The sequence below is a fragment of the Montipora capricornis genome, chromosome 12 (genome assembly GCF_036669925.1).
Source record: "Montipora capricornis isolate CH-2021 chromosome 12, ASM3666992v2, whole genome shotgun sequence".
Classification (NCBI taxonomy): Eukaryota; Metazoa; Cnidaria; class Anthozoa; order Scleractinia; family Acroporidae; genus Montipora; species Montipora capricornis.
In genome coordinates, this window is record NC_090894.1 from 34,039,938 (window position 1) to 34,064,937 (window position 25,000).

The 25,000-nt window shown below is 39.6% G+C and overlaps 1 protein-coding gene across 1 annotated transcript in view; it reads left to right on the forward strand.

Moving 5' to 3' along the window:
• The window catches only part of LOC138025707 (polycystin family receptor for egg jelly-like), a 63,588-nt gene that overhangs the window by 13,422 nt on the left and 25,166 nt on the right, over positions 1 to 25,000 (forward strand). The window contains exons 5-14 of the mRNA XM_068872884.1: positions 6,550 to 6,691; positions 7,018 to 7,133; positions 11,633 to 11,691; positions 12,221 to 12,372; positions 13,205 to 13,898; positions 16,997 to 17,636; positions 18,210 to 18,380; positions 18,882 to 18,932; positions 19,034 to 19,159; positions 24,894 to 25,000. The exon at positions 24,894 to 25,000 is cut by the window's right edge and continues 100 nt beyond it. Of these exons, the coding sequence (XP_068728985.1) occupies positions 6,550 to 6,691; positions 7,018 to 7,133; positions 11,633 to 11,691; positions 12,221 to 12,372; positions 13,205 to 13,898; positions 16,997 to 17,636; positions 18,210 to 18,380; positions 18,882 to 18,932; positions 19,034 to 19,159; positions 24,894 to 25,000 (2,258 nt within the window). The remainder of the gene's footprint in view (positions 1 to 6,549; positions 6,692 to 7,017; positions 7,134 to 11,632; positions 11,692 to 12,220; positions 12,373 to 13,204; positions 13,899 to 16,996; positions 17,637 to 18,209; positions 18,381 to 18,881; positions 18,933 to 19,033; positions 19,160 to 24,893) is intronic.

The following is a 25,000-nucleotide window of genomic DNA, read 5'->3' on the forward strand; positions in this document are numbered from 1 at the left end:
TCATTTCCACGCGCGAGGGACTGGGTACCAATCAAATTTGCCATAGAAACAAAGACGGGACAATATGGCGGCAATTTAAATTCCCAGCGCTTGTTTTCATTTTGCGATGATTAGGACAAGACTACGATTAATCTGCCGTGTGTCTTTTCAAACAAACAAAGAAAAAAAAACAGTTGCTTCTAATGTGAATTTTTAGGGGTAAAATGGGAACTGGGATTGCCCTGTTTTTGCCCTGTTTTTGCCCTGGGAAAATGGGATTGAGTCACTGGGACTGAGATTTTTTCACTGGGAATTTGGAAAAAATGAAATGGGAATTGGATAATTGTCTTTAAGCATGTCCAGTCTATGATTAACTAATTCCCTTAGTTTGGAAAACACCACAAAGTGTTATTTAATATTTTTAAATATTAAATGACGTTTTCTGGTGTTTTCTGATGCCCATATATTGCCCTCGTCTTGCAGTCAGTGATATTTGAGTAATTTCGTAGACCCTCGGAGTCAAATCTTCTCGCGCTTTGAAAGGAAAGGCAAACAGCAGACTGTGCACAGCGGTTGCAACCAAGCCGAAGTCTCTGAGCATGCGTATCCGCTTGTGTACAAGCAAAATGGTGGGAGCAGATAGCTGGTCGTGCAGAACTCGCACCGATGTTGTGGAAATCAAGTATATTTCGGCTCAAAATGTTGTTATTCACACCGATAACTGTAATTACTAGAATTACCAGAATTACTGTTGGATTGTTCAGCAACCCAGGTGGAGAAGAATATTCGTAGCATGTGTGGCATAGATGAATCGAGTAGACGCAGAGGATTTGCAGATTTTGCCCTGAAAGTGTTTTACATCGATTTCATTGAAGGGGGAGTGTCAGAAAATCCCCCTTTGTGCTTATAACTAAAGAAAGAATTGGAAATGTTCCAGAGGCTTCGTGAACTTCATTGTCTGTCAAGGTGACTCAACGCCAAGTCATGTTTCAGAAAGGCTCTGCAAGATCTGTAAATATCGTGTTTTAGGAGGCTCGAAATAGTTTCTCCATTTTTCAAACAAATAATATTCTGTCCTTAGATACAGTTAGGTAATCATATCAAGACGAGATTTGGCCAGGGTGTTAAGTACCCATCGCAAATTTCTGACATTATATTTTCCTCCAAAATAGCGTTACCATGGCAACGATATTAGGCATTTCTTTGAGGCTTAACAACATATGTGGTCTTTTTTGAAGAAGCGGCACGGTGAAATTTTCCCATTCAGCGTCACCAGATAATGTTAGAAATTCTCTCTGAAATATTTAAATTCAACAAAATATGTAGGCCAGTTTTTCGGAAACATCATTTTTTTTTAAATGTGTCCCTATCTTTTTTTTGCACCTACAGAACTTTTTTTTAAATTTGCAAGACAAACGGTTTAAATTTCTAAGCTAACATGCAAAAAACGAAAAAAATTCACCGTCCGGAAGCAGAGATATAAGCGAGTAAAGTTGCAAAATAAGGGAAAATGAGGGGGTTACAAGATCAGCATTTACGCATGCGTCTCCCATTCATTCGAGTCCACGCGCGAGTGGAGCTACAGGCCAACACAAACGGATTTAAATGACCATTAAACCGTTTGTGTAGAATTTTCATAGTTTTCGTGAATAGGAGATCTCTATTTATATTCCTTATATATATAAGAATTAGGAGAAAGGTGAGCGAAATTAGCGGTATTTGTTTACTTCTGGTGACCCATTTGAATCATGAGCTGACGCGAGCAGCTTACGAATTGCGTGTGTGGCTTACGCGCGCGCGCTCAGCTGAAAAAAACCCAGAAAATTTGCCAAAAACATTTCTAAGGTTGAGAGAATTGCTGTTGCAGACAAACTACACAAGGCTGTCGAAAGGTGGAAAAAGAATTTAATGCCTAGCCTACGATGTGGAAAATCTCCGAAATTGGACGACTGTAAAAGGACTGCCGCAGGTCCTTTAAAATACTTCCGGCGAGGTCATGATTGTAATCCGCCAAAGGCCAATGAACAACCGAAGGAAATCAATGAGTATTTCGAGCCTACCAAGAAACGCCAAAAAAATTTGGCCAGCGATGATGGTCCCGAACAAAGTTGCTTATTTCAAACAAGTGGTTCTCTTCTAGAAAACATCACGTGAGTATTTTGCTCATTACATGGTTAGCAATACACAGTTCTGGATAGACAATTGATAGAGATCCACTCATTTTGCAGCCTTTGCTTACAATAGATATTTTTCAATTTGTTTATATCCAAATCCTGACATGTCTTCATAAAAGAAATGGACGACTTTACAACATGTACTTTAAGATGTATTATTGACAATGTTTTTGTTAGCACATATTAAAAAAAAAAAAAGAATGGAAATCCAATTTTAAAAGTTGCTGTTGATGTTGTTTTAAAGGCTTGACCTTCAAAGAAAATAAAAGTTCAAATTACCACCTTAATATGTGCCGTGAATCTTCGGGACATCGTTCGGGGTTGTTTTCGAAAGAGGTAACCAGTCTCAATTTCAAAAAAATGTGACGATATGAAAACAAAAGAGCTGGTTATGTAGAACAGTGGGATTTTCCTGAATAATGCCAGTGGGAATGGGATTTGGAAGCTGGGAAACGGGATTCGTACCCCTCCTTCAGGACCCTCTGTTTCATTGGAATCATTTGAAAGCGAGAAATAAGTTCTGCCTATGCCCGCTTCCTACTTATTCGGCAAAGATCAGTCACTTCCCTGCCCTCTATTCTCATATTTTACAACACTAGTCACTTTTGCAAGAGCTATCGAGGTGATAAAATAGATTAAAAAAAAAAAAGTCTTACACAATGTAATTTTAAAAGAGAATCGCAAAAACGTTTTGAGACTAAGTATAAATTTGATTCCAATGCTACTTGTTCTTTTCCTTTTACTTGGCGTTTTGTAGTGGTCCATCTTTGAAAACATTTTTACAGCATTTTTTCTGCAGTTGTTACGCCACTTTTCTTTTCCTGGCTGGTAAGTGGAATTTTTTTTTGGCTTCGTCCATCACTTTGTAGAGACTTGCTGGGATTAGGATGTGGAGTTAAGAACGATGATAATGAAACCTACAAAACATTCACCTGCAGGAACTGCATGACACCTGCATGTGTTTGGAAAATACTCATTTCGCTTTTGCATGCATTACGCCAGCAAAAATCCAGCCTAAATTTTGCACTACGTGTAAAAATTCTGAGAGAGGACCAGCAAGATCAGAGGCATTCTGCATCATACCCTAAGATTGTATTCTGCACAACTGAGGCAGTGTGGCCCAGTGGTTAGGGCGCTTGCCTTGAGATTCGGAGATCCCGGTTTCAAGACCCGCTCTGACCACTCTTTGAATTTGATCCTGGTAGTCCCTGGTTCAACTTCCCACTTGCTGCACTTGTAAACAGCCAACTAGTTTGCTTCCGGCCAGTTGGGATATTTAACAGTTGTTGTTGTTGTTGTTCTGTTCTGTCGTTTCGTTGTTTCATTGACCCTGAAAAGCCCCTATGGGGAGCGGTCAATTAAATATGTATTGTATTATTGTATCCAGTTTCACTACCCAATGATAGACCCATAATGGAATTAATGGTAACAGCCTGACTCTATCTGGTTCATTTTCAACAACGACAACAACAACAACTACTATGGTATGTGTTACCACAAAACACAATATACAGTAACTCAAATAACTCTCTAATTTTACTGTTGTATGTACCGTGTATTCATTATTGGCACTATTGCAAGTACATAGAAGCATTCTCAGAAGTTAATACCCAAACCAATGCTCAGCAAGAGAAACACTAGAATAACGTACGGCCGTATTAATGAATTTAAGACAGTTTACTTTTTTTCTTCGTGCTTTTTTCGATCAAACATTGGATAAGAAGGGTGTGGCAAGTAAATTATTACTTTGTCTTTCTAGACAATTTTGAAGAGCTGTTTGGAAAATTGCAGTTAGCTCTGTACTTGCATTACAATGATGGAGGTCAAGCCCTGTGCCATCCAAAAGAGATGAGTATCTTTTAGAAGAGCAGGGAAGGCATAGTGTTTATAGCACTTGCCACCCACCAATGTGGTCCGGGTTTGATTCTGGACACATGTGGGTTAAGTTTGTTGTTGGGTCTTTACTCTGCTCCGAGAGGTTTTCTCTGGGTTCTCTGGTTTTCTCCTTTACTCAAAACGAACATTTCTAAATTCCAATTCGATCAGAAGCAGGACTTCCCTGAAAGCCACTTTCGGGCGAGCAGAGCCTCCTGGGAAAATATCAAAATTACTATTATTTTTATTAGAAAGTTCTGCTAGACCCATTCACCTAACCTGTTTGAAATTCTACAACATTCCATAACTTGATTGGATGGACGTGCAAGAACCACATTGCATTACAAGAACAGCGAATAGTTGGACTCCCTCACATCTTTAATTTCTTGGACTACTTTCGGTAATAAATGGTTTTTGAGTTGATCTTGTATCTCAGAAGTTACTGTGATGTACAATCATATTAAGTAAACAAACATGCTGACGTCTGTGATGTTCGAATTACAGTAATATTGTTGTCAGGATGCAGAATTTCATGCGGGAAAAAATAAGAAAAGAATAACAACCCTGGCTTTTTTCATCACAATAGCAATAAAATATTAAGTGCTGAATTCCTCATCACCCCAGTTCGAGCAGAGCCTCCTTTTGTCTTTTTCTTTACTGAGGAGGAGAAAAGGAGGCTATGCCCAAATTGCGTCAACTCTTTGAAGCCGCCGCAGCCCGAACTTCTGGAATAGTCAATCTTGTTTTCCCTCGTCAAACCGGTTTTTCTAGTGCGAGCGTCAATCTAGTGACAAAGCCGATGGTTATAATTGAGCCCACTGTACCATGAAAAACCAAGATGGCGGCGAGATCTGGCATATTAGGCTTGGTTTCGAGACTGCATCCTGGCAACATGCAGCGCATACTCAATAAAGATCTTACTCGATTCATGCAGAGTCTTTCTCGAGAACGCCAAAATCGAGCAAGCAAAAGAAAGGCTCTGCTAGCAGGGTGCCTCATCACAATTTTCAAAGACAACCTAGATCAGCAAACTGGATCAGCACACACAGCGGGAAGAGTTTAGGCCTCAGCACTGGAATCAGAATAAATGACATGTTTAAGAATCAACAGGCAAAACTGATCAAAGTAAAACAATAATATTATTGAGACTTGCTCGTTTTTCATACACACATGGTACTTAAGATACTTGAAAAAACATGGAAATCTGTGCCCAATTTGTAAAGATCCCTTTCTAAACAAAAACTAAACAACTTAATTGACTCCCTTAATAAGATGTTTTTGTCTAACAATGCAAATAAAAACAGTTGGTCATATGTTGCAAGTAATGACCGTCAACATGACAGCCAGCCAGCCAGCCAGATATCAACATTTTCCACAAGACCTCTTCAAGTCAGATGACTGAGACAATGAAATCAACAGAAATCTGGATATATCAATTTAATCGTACCACAACCTAGTGTGTCTTCAAAGCAACACATAGCTGGAAACGAGAGAGCATCACCATCTAGCAGACAAACAATTGCTTCTGCTGTAGACAACCAGGTCACACAAGAATTCATGGTTCCTGTATGCCAGAGATTAAAACTTCTGTTGTGTCAAAACCCTCAGTGTTTTTAGAGGAATTGCCCTTTAAGTGAAAAACACAACTTTTAGGTTTTCAACAGTGTGACCGAAACACGATAAAACACGGTTTAGCGAAGATAACTTGAGCTTAATTCTTTCATGGAAACGACATAAACAAATAAATATTTGATGCCTAAAATAATATAAGCTTACCTCTTTTCACTTTTTTGTTGGAGACAACTCGGAACTACTGCTTAGTTTTTCTGTCGAGTCCATGTTGAGTGTGAGACCTCGATTGTCAAAAGGTCCAAAAGAATATTTCCTTCGTCGCTGAATCAACTAAAAGCAAAGAGCAAAGCTCGAATCCAGATTTGTGTTCGAAGCGTAGCACGCGCCCTCATTTTGCCGCGGTGTCGTTGTCATGTGTAACTGTGTGGCGCATGCGCATTGTAGTCTGCCTGAGCACGAGGCTTTTCAGGCAATGGTTACCTGTATTTGATGGAACGTTACTGATTAAATGTTGAAGTTTGAATTGTTTATTTGTTCGGCCTTACTGACTGTAAAACGCCACAACCCTGACGAGCAGAAGACTTATGAAAATGTGAACATCTGTTGCACATGATAATGATTTAAATTGTTGGCCAGCTAAAATCTGAACGTCTTCGAACGTATCATAGTCCGTGTTGAGTTTCCATGACCACATCTCATACACTAAAGGATACAATTTCATTCAAAAAGAAGTTCAATTAATGCAGCTAGAGCTATGACACGTACAAAACAAAGAAATACCAGAGTAATTATCTCTGTGCATAAGTTCCTTTTAGTAGGAACTTTGAATCTGTTAAAAACTGTCTCTAACCAACCATCACCTTCTCTAAGAGGCACAATTTCTTAAACTACCGGTGACAGTGACGCCATGATTAGGAACTAAATTAAGTATCTTTTATTTTACTCACAGATTTTTATTGGAAATAGTGACTGCAATGGAGTACAAAGCCACAATGTTCCACTTCCTGTTATCACGACATCTGTTATGCTACGACCGCTAAAATGGAATAACAACGTGGGCTTGCGAATGGAGCTGTATGGTTGTGACCCTGGTATGTGAAAGACGATGTTACCTATACCGAACAAACCTGATTTATTATTACTCAGTGAAATAACACCAGTCAATGAAATAACACCACATGAACACCAGTTAAACCTTTTAAATGTAACCAAAGTAACCCTGCTTTGACTGAGGAAACTGTTAAATGGAGAATGTTTAATCTCCATGGTTTCTTTTAACGTTTACCTATTACACCTGGCTCAAACATCACGAATAACTATTGAGCCTTTATTTTTAGGCATTTCCGTGGCATGTAGATTTGATGATTAATAGAGAAAGACTCATTTATTTATTTATTTTAAATCCTCTTTTTTGCAGATTATTATTTTTTGGCGAGATTCACAATTCCTAAGGAGCATGGGCTATTCAGCCTGTCGTTTCTAGATAACGAAAACAAAGACTACCGATCATGGTCAGCGGACATCATAGATCAGGTGACAAGGCAGACTCCAATCTCCAATGCATCCACTCAAAGCGCCATTGCCTTGTGTGATACTTGGAGAGTCTTTCTATTGTGCAACACAGAAAATTGTCCATAGATTGCTAACATTACTCAAAACGCACAAGGATCACACAGTACTCCAACTATACGTCCGTACAAACCCTGCATACCGGTATTATCCAAAACATGATCAACACACATCTATGCAGAGCCTGAAATAACTGTATTGGTCAAAACTACGTGTTGTTACAAAAGCAAACACGAAAAACATGTTCAAATAGTATTATGAAACGTGATGCCGGTCTTTTACAAATAAACCACATAGGATGAATCTAAGCCATAGCCTGAAACAAGAATTCATTGAAAAAATCTAAGCTTAGGGAGCCAAGATAAATATAAGAAGAAAAAAAAAAGAACTAAACAGTGGAAAATGTCCAATTGAATGCATTGCATCAATTTTAAAGATTTGTGAATTCTTTTGCTGGATTCTCCGGCCGCAGGACAATGAAGTATGCCTTCCACATCTATTCACTTGTCTCAGAATATTTATATGATCGCCTAGAAGCGGTTGCGGTCAAATTCTGACTGAAGAAAGTCACTCCGGAAAACACAATTTCCTGTTATCAATACTCGTTCTTTTCACTAAATTGATGACACGTGCGTGTGTGGTTTTCGACACTCGGTAGACTGCGACGACCGAAGAGATGGTTTACGAAACACCACTTTGCGATCAGTCCATCTACCACAAATGATCTCTATAACGTAAACAAGCACGTTTACTAGAGTACTTCCCCGAAATAATGTTTAAATTTTCGGTAAACTTTTTATCTGCGTAAACTAGTTCACGTCCGAGCACAGTTGGGGAGAATGGGACTAGTGACATCCCTTCCCGCTCTCACAGTGAAACGTAACTCCGGTCGTTGTTTACATAACATGAGGAGAAAAAATGCTTACAGTTTGCGTTGCTGCCGGTAACAGCAACAAGAAGGACAAAGGAAACTGAGCCGGGTGTATCGATGCAGGTCATACCAGTTTTTGAAGATAATGGACCGGAATCCAAATTGCGAAGGAAAAATTGCCTCGATTTCGTACAACAGAAGAGAGCCATAAAGGCACTTTAGAGCCGATAATTTTTTTACTGCTACATTGCCCTCTTATCGATCATTCAAGTTAACCTCCATTTCTTCGTCGCCTCTATGTTTGGCTGTAAAGTGTGCCTTGGTTAGCGGTTCTTCGGCAACAGCTTCACCAATAGACCCCTTTCGGTTAATTCCCAGTCTGGTGGACAAAAAAATAATATTGCTTTGCATTTGGAAGGTTTGTTTATCTCAGGGGGACAGAATAACGATTGTTTTGTCCTCCAGATTGGAAACTACTGAAATGGGTCTGTAGAAATATTTAGCATCACTTACGTGAAACGTCAAACGTTGGAATGCCGTTTCACGTTTGACGCAAAATGGACTAAAGCTTCGCGTGCCAGACGTCAACTCGGGATGGATTCTGTTAAAGTAAAGAATTTAGTTCCCAAAAAACAGATTAAAAACTCTGACGGAGTTTTTGAGCATTGTGTGTAGAAAAAGACACTACCTGTATATAAAGTGAAATCTATCTTTGTCAAATGTCGCGAGTTTGGATAAAGCTGTTTTGTGAGTCAACAGAGAGGCAACGTGAATTCATGAACAAAATTGTGGTAAGGGGTCAGAACGATCTATAACCTTGTAACCTAAATTTGTCTTTGTTTGAATTGCCGCAAAGTGGTTTTGGTTCGTTTCCCCCTCAAAACATCTATACGGCAAACGCGAAAATGACTACTTTCAGGTAAAAACGGAAAGCAGCAACCGGCAAATGCGAAAAATTGTGGGAAAATTATGGTCACGTGGTCAAATTTGCAGTTCGCGTTTCACGTAAACTTGCTGAATCTCTCTAATATATTCGTATTCGTTCGGCGACCAACATGCCAAAGCGACATAGCTTAAGTCAGCATCCTTCAAATTTGCCTCACTAGACTCACTAAACTCTAATTCTCCTTCTCGTAAAGAAATTGGGCGTAAAATATGAAACCTGACTTGTATTTCCCCAATTTGGATTACTTCATTAACACCATAGGATTTCCTGGATTGACGTTATAGCCACACCTCTCTTTGTTCGGACCTTACTGAACCGACTTCAACAATTCCCAAGAGAAAAACGGTGATTTAACCAAATCCAGAAATGCTTTTGAAAAAGTACTCTGAAAAATGTGCCTGTTCACTTTACGAAGAAAATAATTTTAGTGGTTAGGTGCATTTTAGGAGGCTTAAATTGGTTTCTTTATCAGTGGGAATTTTTATATCTGACTAATACTATTGTCAGGCATTTTTAAAGGGGGCTCCGCGACCCCAAATGATGTCATGGTAACGATAGAGCTCTGCTATAAAGGACCCTGTAAATGTCAGATTTTGGAAAAATAAATCATGTTAAGGCTGCTCAAAACAGTTTCAGCATTTTCAAGAGACCTTGTTATTAGAAGGATCGACATTGCAACAATTTATCACGTGACAGCAATGTTGTGGTACCATGTGAAACATCAATTATTGCTGAACAAGATGCAGTCATTTCAGTGACGTCAGAAGTTACCATGGCAACAGGAAAGCCTTGCAAAAACACCCCATATTTTGGCTTTAGTTGCTCATATCTGCAAAACGAACTAGCGAACGACGAATATGGGGTGTTTTGGAGGGATTCCTATTACTACGGTAACTGTTTACGTCACCGACAAAAATGACCTCATCTTTTTAAGCAACAATTGGTGTTTGATATGGCACCATAAAATTGCTGTTAAGTGATAAAGTGTTTAGTGTCAATCCTTCTATTAAGAACGTTTCTTTCAAGTGATGAAACTGGTTTGAGCCACCTTAAACTACTTCGCTGACCTTATTTTAGTTTGTTTTCCAATTCGAAAAACCCTAGAGTCTCTTTCATAATACGAGATATGAGAGAAGTTTTATCCAGTAGATTTCAAGTTATCCCACTGGAAACTCGGAAAAATCCGAGCCCCAGACGGGATTCGAACCCACGACCCTTCGTGTTATCTAGTCGGATGCTCTAACCACTAGTACCGAGCTACTGGAGACTCTATGAAAAGCAAGGGTGAAATGTGGGTCTTTGACTCTAGCGGCATCACGCAGCTACACATGCAAATAACGACTGACAGCATGACTGACTCAGACTTTTCCAAGTACCCGGTGGGTTTAATTGTAAAACCTTTCATTTAACATGTGTATATCATTCTCCCATTTGCTCACTTGGGTGGTTGGTTGATCGCATCGTAGATATGCTTCAGTGTGACTGCATAATGTAGTTATGAGCTATGCTGTCAGTCTTTATTTGACTCTGTACCTGCGTGATGAAGCTCGCTTCAAAGACCCACATTCACCCTTGTTCACATTAGAGTCTCCAGTAGCTCAGTGGTTAGAGTATCCGACTAGATCACGGAGGGTTGTGGTTTCGAATCGCATCTGGGACTCGGGTTTTTCAGAGTTCCCAATCGGTTCATTTGTTAAACCTTTCATTTAATACATTTCAAGTTATTTACGAAAAAACTCCACTAGATAATTTGGTTCAAATATTTTTCTAGAAATGTGAAAAAAACAAACAATCCTACTTGAATTCAAAGACATAAAAAATGGGTGGGTCAAAGAGCTAGGTTTCGTCGCATTCTCAACATTTCTAACAAATTTTGGCCGTCTTAGCTCACATTTTAATTTTTCGGTTTGTCGTTGTGATTCATCAGCTTGCCCGAGCATATCAAGTATTGAGTGCGACGCTTACGTGCGTGCGCTCAACTGAAAACCCTTTTGAGCGTCATTTAAATGAAAACAGCCTAGCGCACAGCCTAGTGCGACACTGCAACACAGTTGAACGTGTTTACTCCGTACGTGCATAACTCCATGTGAGCATCTCTTCTTTGTTCCATAACTAATCATAAAGTCCAGTTATCAGGCATTGGTAGACCTCTGGGTTACATGCGCTTGGCATGTTATCGTACGAACACAGGCTAGTTATCATTGCCCTTAGGAGTTAGCTCTTTTCCAAGAATTGCATGATAGATCCATGATAACATTAAGGTCGCGTTCTATTGGGATCAACCGTTTCTACCGCAACCGGTTTCGGTTGAAGCGATTAAGGTTTCCCACGTTGAAACACGGTAACTCCTGGGAATCGTTATTACCAGACCTCTCAGCATTGACAAGTTGAGGGAAAGCAACACGGCAGGAGCCCGCGGCCAACTTTAAATGGGCAGCGTAAACCACAGCGGTCGCTGCCAATGCTTTGTCCACGATATTGGATTTCAACCTAGTTTGATCCCGGTTGAAAAAGTTGATTAACCAAACCAACGAAAAATGTTTTTTTTTTCCCAATAGAACACGAACAAACCCGACCAACCCAACCAACTAAAAACGGTTGATCCCAATAGAACACGATCTAAGAGAGGTTTCTTGATTTCTTTAGATCAAGCATATCGTTGAATATGTCCCAGGTTTTCTAGGAGTTAAATTTCGACATTTTCGGTGAGTATGTTCCTGAGTCAAATTAGCTAAGTGACGTGGCCATCAGAACTGCGAACCTCATCTGGGGTACTGAGCCATAATATGCTATACTAAGATCAGCCAAAAAAAAGAAAAGAGTTTATCTAGCTTCAGCCCACAAATATAGCCTTGTCTTGAACGTCTTGCGTTCTAGCTATTTGAGAAGGCATTTTCTTCAGTCTTCAAGTAGCAACCTCAAGGACCCAATGAACAAGGTTTGCGTGCCATCTCTTGGTCGATCTAACCAGAAAGGAGTATTTCTAGTATTATGAAATAAAGTAAGACTGGCTGTAAAACTAACTTATTTGAACTTCCATAACGAATCTTCAGGTCAAGTCACCTTGCCTCATTTAAAAAGTCGACTATGAAAATATAAATTTCCCCTTGAGAAATTGCAATAGCTTTTCCCGGATATAGGCATACGCTATGCTTTTGTGAACAGAAAATATGTAACCTTCGAACCTTTATAAAAGCAGCTACCAACCATCTTTCCTGTCATATTCCTTTTAAGGCTTAGTACTGAAAGAAGTCCTTTATTGCTCACTGCTGAAGTGGAAATACATTGTATCAAGGAAGCGGCCCACTCTATTGCAAACTCTCTGAATTCATCTGTTGGACCTAAAAAGAGCATGTTTGAATCGAAGATCGACTTTATTTTTCCAGGTAAAGCAAGTAGTACATATTCCGCTTGAATGATTCGCGGAAACAAGAATTTATACTTTCCACTCTGAATTCAGAATCATCCCATCCAATCAAGTGGTTAGTCAGGAAAGCATGCGCATGCTCTTACAAGACACTCCCTTTCCTTATTTGGCAAGTTGGTTAGGATATTAAGTGACTCTTGTGATAGCTTTGGATCACCCCTTGTTTCTCCGAGTGAGGAGCGAGGATGGCAAAGTCGGTTAGTGCGCGGCCTTGGTGCAAGAGGTCCTGAGTTCGATTCCCGGATTTCACATCCTTGTTGCGACTTTCCGTTCTGTGTAGCTTAAGTAGCTTTAAATACCTGTAAAACGGAGCTCTGATGGCGAGAGGGGAGTAAAATGAGCGCACCGTCGACCTCAGGTTTGTCAGTTGAATTACTGTTAAGAGTTATCGACGTTAAATATGGTTGCTTGACTTTATTATTATTTTTACGTCGATTTAAATCAACGTCACGGTGAAACTCCAAATACGTGTTTTATTCCGAAAAGAAAATAAGTAACCCAAAAGGCGTTTAAAACAAGCTTGAGCTACGCTATGTCTGATTGGCCTAACGTTCGCGCGAAAAGTGGCGCGTTCGTCTATCAAAGACGTCAAAAAGGCCTCAAGGGCATAAAAGGCAAAAAGAGATGGAAAAAAGATGCAGAACCAAAAGCTCTTACAGTCCTTATCAAAACTCCTGACAATGACACTAAGACAGGAGTGTCCAAACATTTGGGTGACAAGGGCTTTATTCTTAATTCTCCAAAAGTAGCACAACAGTATGTCTACTAAGTATATTATGCGTTTCTCACAGCATTTAACTTCAACTCCAGCTGTCGTTTTCCAGAAGCTCACATCAACCTCAGTAAAACAATAACTACAGCCACAGAGGTCTTGACTACGTCACGGATGCATCTCTATGCAGTTGTAAGCCTTTGCAACTCCTCTACGGAATCCATTGAATTTCCAGTGTGGAAATTCATGATCATCAACACTCCTTCTTTGACGCCTGCTTTTCTAACAGTACATAATTGCACTGAATATGTTTTCGACCCTCGTTATTGCAGAGATTGCTACCCATCCTTTGTATTCGTCCTGTTTTCCTTCAGAGTCGCGCAGCATGAAGGAAAAATATTTGAGGACTTCGGAATCTTAAAAATTGAACAGCCAGCCCTGGTTGCAAGAATAAGAGGCCCAAAGCAGCAACGCAAAGGAACCACTTCTGTAATGTTATTGAATGCATCTGATTCCTACGACCCGGATTATCATAGTCAAGGAGACTTGCATTTTTCTTGGGCTTGCAAGCCGAGAGAGCTTGACATTGTTTTTCAAAGAACATGTCTCTACGGAGCGTCCAAGGAAAATGGAAGACTGTTAGCCGTGAATTTGAATACACTTGATTCAAATCAAATATATGACTTTAAGTTGGTTGTGAGGAAGGGGAAGAGAACTAGTTTTGCGATACATGGAGTAGAAGTTCTTTCTTCTGTATCTTCCTTCAATATCAGGTAACTGAAAACAATCATTGTTCAGATCTTACTAATCTTGTACCCATTCAAGAAAAACTATAAATTCTGATATTTTCATTCACTGGAGAGTGTTGAGATCGAAGGCAATGTAATCAACAATCAAGTGGCTTTACTTTTTGAAAAAAACCGCGTAGTGAGTACGTTCAGAATGTTTAGACATCAGGTTTGATTTTATCTCTTATTTCAGCTGGACTGCGCGTTGAAAGACTGCTTGTCTGTTTCTGGGCACCCTTACATTTTTAGGTATCAACATAGAGCGAGTATTCTGCACTCCGCGTATAACATATATATATATATATATATATATATATATATATATATATATATATATATATATATATATATATATATAACTGCAGACAGTACTGTTTCGGCCTTCTGGGCCTCATCAGTGCAGTGCTGATGTCTGGGATGGAGGCTAAGCTTTTAAGCCACCCCAAATGTCCCACACATGTGGTACATCTAAGCCATGCCAGAGTGCTCAAACTAGCGAGCTAGTGAGCATGCGCAATTGCTAGCGGCAATGACTCATCCCAGTAGAGTGCTCAATTTGGACATGAAAGCAAAAGCTTTGTAATGCCAAAGAGCTATATCTAACTGCAGACAGTACTGTTTCGGCCTTCTGGGCATATATATATAATTGTTATAGAGAACGAGGACGGACAACTTCCAGCGAAGGAAAATATATACAGTAAAAATTCTTAAAATGATAACAAATTTAATAAAAAGGGTCTAAAAAAGGTCTAAAGCTTATTAAATTTTTTATCATTTTAAGAATTTTTACTGTATATATTTTTCTTCGCTCGAAGTTGTCCGTCCTCGTTCTCTATAACAATTTTAAATTATCTTCTCGAGGTTTGAACTGTGAACCCTTTCGGATCCTTCTGGCGCAGCATCTCTGTTGGCTCGAAGCATTTAAACTTACAATATATATATATATAATTACTTGCGTAGGAAAGGAAAAATTAAAACATTAAAACACTACAGATCTGTTTCGAAAGGGCCTGATGGTCCTCTCTCGTCAGGTGCATAAAACACTGCCTGGCTAACTTTCCTTTTATAAATTGATGTTTCAAGCATTCCTTATCAAATATTTGGTTGCGTGCCGGCACGCACTCGCCAGTTCGTTCCTTTTGTTCAGGGTGCCTGCTCCCGGTTTACAGATGATGAAAAATTTTTCCGTAATGCAAAGATTACATCTCTTTGTTACGTTTGAATAAGGTCTGGCGCGAGCCAGTACTTTCCAGGTTATAGCAAATTCCGTTTTGCTGTCCTTTAGGGACCAGATGTGTTTGCTCAACTCCGTTGCGTTCCTTTTGTTCTTATTTCTAAATGAGGCCGTGTGGTTTCGAAACCTTGTTTTGAATTGGTTCGCGGTAAGCCCGATGTATGTTTCCTTTCCCATGGCGCTTTCAACTGTTGCTTGGTAGACCACGTTTTGGATTAAGCAATCACCACTTAACGGACAAGAGTGTTTGTCTCTGCAATTGCATGATTTTTCTTGTGATTGAGAGTTATTCACGAGGGAGGACTTGTTGTGGGCGCTGATTTTTCTTTCCAAATTTGGCATGCACGAATAGCTCACTTTCAAAGTGTTCCTGTTAAAGATTTTTCTTAAAGGGTGCCCTGCTGAAAAGGATTCTTTTACGATACGTAAAAATTTCTTTCCCACGTTAGTAGCGACGTTCTTACTGAAGGGTGGGTTATACCACGTTATATTTCGGCGTCTGGTTCTCTCCTCACTGCGCGTCTGGTCTTTAGTTGCTGCATCAAATTTCAGTTGGTGTTTGTAACCACTTTTTTCTAACGCTTGCTGATATATAGGTGCCGCTTTGTCGAAGGATTCCTTGTTTGATGAGATTTCGCTAAGCCTTTTACTGATCGCCAGGGGAATGCTCTTTAGGATGGAATGTGGGTGATTACTTTCACGGTGCACATAGATCGGTGTGTTGTTAGGCTTTGTGTACGGCTCGTAAGATCCTTTGTCAAGATTCAATGTAACGTCGAGAAAGTTGACGATCTTCTTATTTGCCTCGATAGTTATTTTTAAGCCGTTGTTTCTGAACACTTTGCAAATATCTTTCTTGATTCCTTCGATCTCTTTTGGTGTTTGTTGGAATGCGCCTAGGCCTCTAACCTCTCTGTACAAGCCTATTTGTTTTCTGATGCCTTCCGGTAGCTGGTTTAACAAGTACGATCCCACTAGTTCACAAGTTTCCGCGCCGTCAAATCAGCCCATTGTTACATCAAATGGGGCTGTTGAATGCTTCTTGTTCCATGGGGTGTTGTCGTTGAACAATAATGATTGCTTAGTGTGAAAAATAATTTTTCTATCTTCTGCGGAGATGTCGATATAGGAAGCCGCGAAAGATAGGGCATCGTTTAGAAGCTTACGTGAAATGGACGGGTAGAAGTTTACAATATCGAAGGCGATGAACGAGTGTTGGTCTTTGTTAGGGATATTGATGAACCAGTCGAGGGTCGCCCTTGTGTTTTTCCATTGAAGAACGTTGGTCTTGTCGATAATGGCTTTGTTTATCTTGTCAAGGATTTGCTTGCTTACTTTGCCTAGCTCTGATTTGGTTGGATTAATCAGGCGGCATGTGGGGTTGTTCTGAAAATTATCCTTGTGGTCTTTCAAGGTGATAAATGATTCTATAGGTGCCAGTGTTTCAACTCTCTCGTCTATCTTCAGGGTTTGGGCGAAAACTTTCGCTTCGGTGTTAATATGCAAAAGGAACGAACTGGCGAGTGCGTGCCGGCACGCAACCAAATATTTGATAAGGAATGCTTGAAACACCAACTTATAAAAGGAAAGTTAGCCAGGCAGTGTTTTATGCACCTGACGAGAGAGGACCATCAGGCCCTTTCGAAGCAGATATGTAGTGTTTTAATGTTTTAATTTTTCCTTTCCTACGCAAGTAATTAAAAAGCTCCAAGATTGTAGAGCACTCTTCGACTCAAAGATAAGGTTTTCACGTTTCTATATATATATATATATATATATATATATATATATATATATATATATATATATATATATATATATATATATATGTGGTCTTCTTTACTCACAGGTGTGAAGGTTGTTTTGGAAACAAAATTGTTCGCTCAAAGGGTGTAAAGCTTATCCCCGAATGTCATGGAAAACTGTGCAGCAGTGTCGAGACTACTACGTGGAGTGTTTATTCCTTTCATTGCGCTAAGAATGGTGAAGAGTGGAAAATAGTTGCTCAGGAAAGAATTCTAGGATTGCGATCATTGCCAGGAAATTATGTTGTACAGCGTCTCACATCACACAGTGGCACTTGTAAAGCGAGAGATGTTATGTATAAAATAAGGGCAAAGATAAAGGTCCGAGTGGCAAACGATTCTCTCGAGGAAAAGCACGACATCCAAGTTCGTCTTAATTCCCTACCTTTTATGATGGGTGAAAAAAACAGTTGTCTTGTTGAACCAGAGGAAGGATATGCTGTAGAAACTACTTTTAACATTACTTGTGCAGGCTGGCAAGACGAAGATAAACCACTAAAATACGAATTTCGCTATAACACTACAGTTGGCTCAGTGATAAGCAACCCACAGGGTGGAGCTGGAAGTAACAGTTTTTTGATAAAACTACCAGTAGGGGAAAGACTTCTAAATTTCAGGTTTCCAATTGACATTTACGTCAAGGATGCACTGGGAGACTTCATCACCACGACGATTATCCTTAAGGTAAATATGGAATATTTGCCTCTTTTGGATTGCAACCTGTTTGGAAGAAAAAAGAATATGATTTTACACACAGAATATGGGATTCTGTGGTATGCATAATAAATCGTTCCATAAACCGCACAAGTTTAAGTTTTATAATGTCATTGATATCATATATTTTTTAAATAAATGACTACGTCATGAATGATATTGTGATGTCCCAGATTATGCAACTTTGCCATTCACGCTTCATAACGACATTCCTTTGTAAACCGGACACAATTATTGCTTACGTTTTGGATTAAGTCGTAGCGAAGTCACGTGAGATAGTTGGCGAATTCGAGCCCTTTTTGACGTCGTTCCCTCGATAAGAAATAATTGTCATAATTTTCATGTATGCGTCTTTTACTTTGGCAATGCATGTTTGAAATAAAAATCCTGTTTGGTGCAAAAAATCAATGTGACACCATTCTCTCATACTCTTCATTTATTTCACCTGCGATGCGAGCATACTCGAGTAAAAAAGGCTCATTTCGTTCCTCATAAAGTCTCACTTTCAAGTTCACCTTATGATATTGTTTTTTCCTTCCATAGGTCGAAGACAAATTCTCTGGAGGTATAAATGAAATAATGCAGAAGATTGCAAACAACAAATCAAATGAGATCAACGACTATATTGATAGCGGAAATTACACAGAAGCGTTAGACCTGGTCATTTCTGTTCTTTCTGTTTTGTCGGAAAGAAGGAGATCAAGCTATTCGGAAGTTAGTATTGGCGAGGTCAATCCAGTGGTTGTCTTTCTCAATTGCTATTCTTTTTCTCTCCATGTCATTTATTATCATTACGTCGTTGATAACTCCTCTCCCTCCTTTATTTGTTGGCCAGGTTGAAGGTGGTGACTATCCAGAAATGCCCTCATGAAACTCGTTTCTCGTTACCAGAACAAAACTGGTGATGTCCAGTTGAGGAAACTCTAAATTACCTTTTTTTTTTTTTTAATTCATTTGATCTCTTCAGATCCTTCCCGTTTCATTTTTCATGTTTACTTCTCTCCTTTTGTTGAAAGGATATCAAACCGACGAGCTAGAAGACTTTCTTCCGACTTTTTAAATGTTTTGTTTCGGACAAGCAACGTCCGCAGCAGTTCTCGCAAAATACACCTTGGTTAACCACCTTGTCATTCAAACTTCAGGTGTAATTTCACCCATTATCCACCACACCCTCTTTCGCCATGTGCCCAAATTAAACCTGTTTCGTTTTACCAGGAAGGAAGCAAGGCCCACAACCATGGCATTTCAAGGAAAAACGCAACCAGGGTGGGTTCACATGAAAAAGCATTCAAAAAATAATAATATCAAAGTTGGCCAAGGTAATATTCGCATACAACATTAATGTTTAAGCTTGCTTTTCTTCCCAGATAAAAAATAATATCAGCAAGCAAATAAAACACGTGGAAATCACAAGCTATGAACACATATCAAAAGTGAGCATCGTTGTTGCAATGGCAACTAATGATAAACAGGAAATATCACAAGATTCACTGGTAGGTTTATTCACTCTCTAAAAAAGGAAGAAACCTGTCACACTGACGTATACCCACTCATTCGTGTCCATTGAGTATACTACATCGACATAGCCAGAAAACAAAGTGACTGAAGCAATTGTCAAACTCTCTTCACAGGTGTTTACAAGAGAAAATGGTGTTGGTACTTAGGGTGTTTTTTAAAGTGCCCCTCTGATCATAAAAACCACTTCCTTTTTTCCTTCAGATTTTGAAAGTGTATTTGCTTAACACCTGACTGGCAAAATTTTGAGCTTTGATTTTTATCCAAAGGCCGTTTACTTCGAGTGTAAATTTTGGATTTTACGGTCCGCTATTACTCACGTTCAAAACTGACCGATTGGACCTCAGAGGGTTGGATCCAGGGAAAAGTGACGTCAGAGACTCACTAGCTTAAAATATCAGGGTGTGAACGCAGCTTATTATATATGCAAAGCGTGAGTTTAAAAGTCTGAAAGCCCAAAACCCCCGTGCTGCATATTAATTCTGCGGCGCACACACGTATCGCATTCTTAAACTGGTGAGCCTTTGACGTCATTTTTTCCTCGATCCAGCTCTCTCAAGAACATAATGTTAGTAATGGCGGACCATTAAATAGGAAAATTACAGTTAAAATAAAGAGGTGTCTTTTTGAAATCAAGGCTTAAAACGTGGGTCACTTAGTGTTTTGTTAACATAGTTTTGAAATCCAAAGAAAAATATGAATTGATTTTTTGGTCACAGGGGCACTTTAACGGCAACCCCACAAAACGATAATATCATTGGTTAAAAGAAGAAAAATAATCTTGCTGCACGTGTGGCATGCATTTTAGAAAGTTTTTTCTGCCGTACTCTGCTTGACAACAACGACAAATCACCAATTTGGAAGTTTTGAGCATACAAATGTGAACCTTTCTTCCTCTATTCTTACCCTGAAAACGCTCGTATCTATTTATTTTTGGGATACTTTGCCCACATTGTGCGAGTCGAACGAGATAGAATAATCGTGAAGGACTTACGAGCATGATAGTGCAAAGTTCTATTTTAAGGTGACGTTTTCGTTGTCGTCGCCTTAGTAGATCTTAGGGCCTCCACAGACTAGACATTTAGTTTTCGTCAACTCGTTCCACACACTGCCTTGTTTAGTTGTCGATAACATTTCAATGCCGAAAAGAATTTTCTGTCGACAACTAAATGTCTAGTCTGTTGAGGCCCTTCAAGTCCCTAATGTCCGTTGCCTAGGTGGGATTCTTTGTGTTATGTTTTTCGTTATTTCTCTTCACAAGCGAGCTTTTAGTATTGTACCAAAGGATGGCTATTTACGCGTTGTTGATACTTTTGTCACATTTTTGACCCTTTTTAAATCAAACGGCATAATGAGATGCAATGAAGAACGAGGAAGAAAAAGAATGTCATGGATTGAGATGTTTGGGGGACCATAAGTTTTCTTTCAGAATAGAAGATTCGAGTCACAATGTAGTAAGGTTAATCCTTGTTTAATATCTTTATTGTCAAGCAGCCTATCATTTCCTTAATCTCAGTTTGGTTACCATTTGCATCATAGTTCTCTTCTCACTATCTTTGTATAGCTTGCTTTATTCATAGTACATCATCAGTAAAGTAGTTTGAACGGGTGCAAGACAAAAAGGCCTTAGCTCTATACTGCGGATTCAGGTTGAGCGGTTAATGACGTCAGTTATCGCGTTCATAATCACGGTTGATTGGTTACGTTGCGAGGCAAATTGTCAGACGTTGCTAGGCGGGGGATGCTTGCGTTCTGTATAAAAAAGGCGCGTTACAGAATGTAAACATGTTGACCGTAAGCAAGAGCAGTCGCTCTTATATCCCAGGAAAACCTTTATCCTCTGACCTAAGACATCTCATCATCGATAAAATCGTTGAAGGAGGAGGTGACCCACTAACAACGATATTTCCCGCTTGATTTGTGGATATTGCGAATGAGCTGAACGTTTCATCGGCTACAGTTTCGAAAATTTGGAAAAACTACTGCGAGACTGGTTCTCTTAGCCCATTGAGGCACAGAGGAGGAAATCCTATTCGTTTATCTAATGGAGATCTTAAACTCATTGAAGTTCTGAAAAGACAGAAACCAACTATTACTCATGCAGAAGTAATGGACTGTTTGTATGATTGTGGCGATTGGGAACAACTTCAGTAACAGCGGTGTGCAACGCTGTCCGAAACAGACTACCCAGCGGCAAAAAGTTTAGCGCACGTTGCCCAAGAAAGATTTACAATAGCAAATATGGCTTATACTCAACTGTTTGTCGACTACTTATATACCAAGGATCCCTACACGTTGAAATATTTTGATGAATGTGGTGTGAAACTTCCCTCAAATAATACTCGAACGTATGGTCATGCACCGATTGGAGAAAGGGCAATCGAAGAAACAAGATACGCAGAAAACCCCAATACTACAGTTATTCTTCTCTGTTCTCTTACTGGAGTAACTTACGTGAACACAGTTGATGGAGCGGCAAATACATTAGACTTTCCCCAATTTTTTTGAAGAGGCATATAACTCACTGAACCCTGTAACTTTAAGACCATACCTTGAGCTCGGTTTTAAAGGATAATTGTCCCACGCATCACCACCAAGGTGGAAGGATTTTGCAAGAATTTCTTTACGACCTCAATATTGAGTTAGTTTACATGCCTGTATACTCCCCAGATTTTAATCCTGCTGAATATGTTTTTAGCAAACTGATATTGTTACTGAAAAATCAGCTGTGGAAACTAACAACTACTCACTTAAAAGAATCCTTGTACACAGCAACAATTTTTATCACCCACGGAGACATGCATGGATTCTTTAGGATAACGGGTTATTTAGAGGTTAAAGTTTGAAGTAAACAAACAGCTTGAATACATAGGCGTAAAAACTTAGAACATCTAGAGCCGGTCAATCGTTCATATTTTGCAGATCATGTTGATGTGTCCGGATTTTGAATAGAACTATTTTTAGCATTCGTTCCCACAATAGATTTGAAACGCATTGGGTTTGTACTAATTACGCTCAGATTACGCTCTAATTATCTTTAGAGCTTTTTATTTCTCCAGAAAAAAATATTTTTTTTTTGTACTCAAGCCTTTAGTGGGATAATAATAATTGATGTTGCTGTCTTTTGATGCAGGATAAAGGAGAAGTATCCAAAAAAAAAAAGTGAGGGAAAATTTTGGGCTCAAACGCGAAACAAACACTCGCACCAAAAATAGTCTAACACAACAAAATATTTTAATGTAAACTTCAAATAAAGTAGCCTTTACAAAGTCAGCTGTTCAACACAACAAAACCCAACGAAGTTTTCGTACCATTAAACGTTTTTAAAATGCTAACATTTCCACTGAGTCATTTCGGAAAGGAAGATCTGCGTTGCAATTCTAACAAAGCTGCCGCTGCGTTTGCTTGAAATTCTAAGTCTTCACGTTCTGTAAAACATTCACTGTAGATAGACGCATCTGGGTTCACATTCAAATCAAGTTCGTTGTTTAATCTCGTGGTTGTAATCGGTTCAGAACATGGTGAGATCTCATACTCACTTCTTAACTCCATTTCTTGTTGTTGTAATTTTAGCGCCAGTTTAAAGTCAGTCTGCTCTTGCGTACTCATATTTACGCACGATTTTATTTTCCGTTGGAAAGTTTATAGCATATTCTTCCGAGAGTAGCCTCTTCTGCAAAGTCATCCTATGATCAGTTTGCTTGCGAACATCGGAATAAATTGAAGTAAAACTAACACGAGTTGATGAACTCTTACTACAATCAGTGCCTTTCATAACAATGTTAGCAAGGAGTGTTTTCACGTTCTCACGTGACGACAACTTTCCCTTTAAGTTTCTTTGCAGAATTGCGACATCCTTATTCAAAAGAGCCCAGTTTCTTAGCCCATAGGAAGTGTACCTGTCGGGCATTTCATTGATAATGACATCCTCTATTTGTCTGGAACTCGAGTTGATCACTTTCTCGGCCGCACGAGTGGTATTTTCTACATCTTTTGCTGCCGTTCTTAGTTTTGCTTCGAGGCGGTTGATTTCTTTTTCTAAATTTGATCTTTCTAATTTTTCGCTGCTATGCTTTGATAAAATACCACATGAAAAGGCGGATTTACATGGGCTAAAAGTGCAAATATTTCTTGTGTGTCCAAGTTTTAAGTAGCAGTCTCCACACGCGGATAAGTGCCCTCTATTCTGCTCCGATGCCCGTTTCAAGCCCGGTTTACACTACAGACAATTTTTGGCTCGTGTGAAATTGGTACGGGTGCCTAAAAAGAGCTCAGCAAACTTTGTTTACACTAAACCATATTTACCATTTTTGGGCCTGGGTAAGTTCTCTTGTAGACATGCGCAGTTCAATTATAACCAAGAACGTCCGCGTAATTTTGGTGGAGAATAAATACAAACACAAAAAAAAAACGCTTGCCTATATGAATTAAGGCTCAAATTTGGCCCCTTAAAGTGTTTACTCTACTTGTTCTATCCGAACCGTGCCTATTTTTTCAGCACCCGTGCCATTTTTACCCGTGCTCGGACTACCTCGCCGAAGGTCCCAGCACGGGTAAGAATTTTGCTTCGGCACGGATGAAATTTGGTACTGACAGTTTGTTTACACTGCAAATTTTACCCGAGCCGAACCTTTTTTTTTGGGACCCGTGCCAATTTCACCCGAGCCGTGCCAAAAAAACTCTGTAGTGTAAACCGGGCTTTTTGTCATCAAACCTTACAAGTTCTTAGCGTTTCGTTTCGACGCAATTTTTTATCTCGTTTACGGCTTCCTTTTGCTTTTTAGTATAACGTTGTAAAGGAAGCATCACAGGCAACTCGTTTTCATCAGTTTTGGCACGCGCTTGTATTCCGTCCTGGTAAATCTAGTGAGCGTCGAACATGCGTCCGTGTTAGCTCACGATCCTCTGCTCCCGTCTCAGCCATGTTTTCTACTCTGTGAATACCAGTATCTACAGCTGGCGACGCAAATTCATGCTCTTAGCTCCTTTGTCTAACAAACCTTTCATCTGCAAGCTGAAATACTTTCTGGACAAATCTACCTCGTCGACAGTTTCATCTTCCTTCACTGTAAGTCGCATTGAATTCATCCTTCGGAGATGGGGCACCTCGTTCACAATGCGTTCAAGGAACTTGCTGTATTCCAGGGTCATAAGCTCTTCTTCGACAATATATACTGGAGTTATTCTTTTTGTAGAATAGTAGGAGTATTCTATCTTGATTTCAATCGCCATAACACACAGATCGATAAAACAACGCGCCTTTTCTTTCCCTTTTCTCACACAGAATGATATCATCTCCGCCTAGCAACGTCTGACGATTTGCCTCGCAAAGCAACCAATCAACCCTGATAACAGATTTAACTGAATAGAGTGTAATGTGAAGTGCTAGATTTATATACCATATGAACCATGTGAGCGTTAGCCCTACTGATAGAAATGGGCCCACACAAGGACAGGGAAGGGTGGGAATTGAACCCACGACCTTCGGGTTAGATCTCCGCCGCTCTACCGACTGAGCTACAAGGTCAGACGGGAGCAGGCCGTGGGAACTGAAGATGTTAAATAACGAACGCGATGTTAAATAACGAACGCGACAACTGACGTCATTAAACGCTCAACCTGAATCCGCAGTATATGGTTCTTTGCGGACTGACATCCTCATGCATCAGAGATATAATCCTTCGTGAATAGTTTATTTTATTTTGAACGCAGGGAGATGTTTTAGGTCTTCTTGTTGAGGCTACAAACTTGTTTTCCAAATTGATGGCCAATAACACAGGAGACCCTGAAACTATCACGACAGAAATCAGTGAAAACAT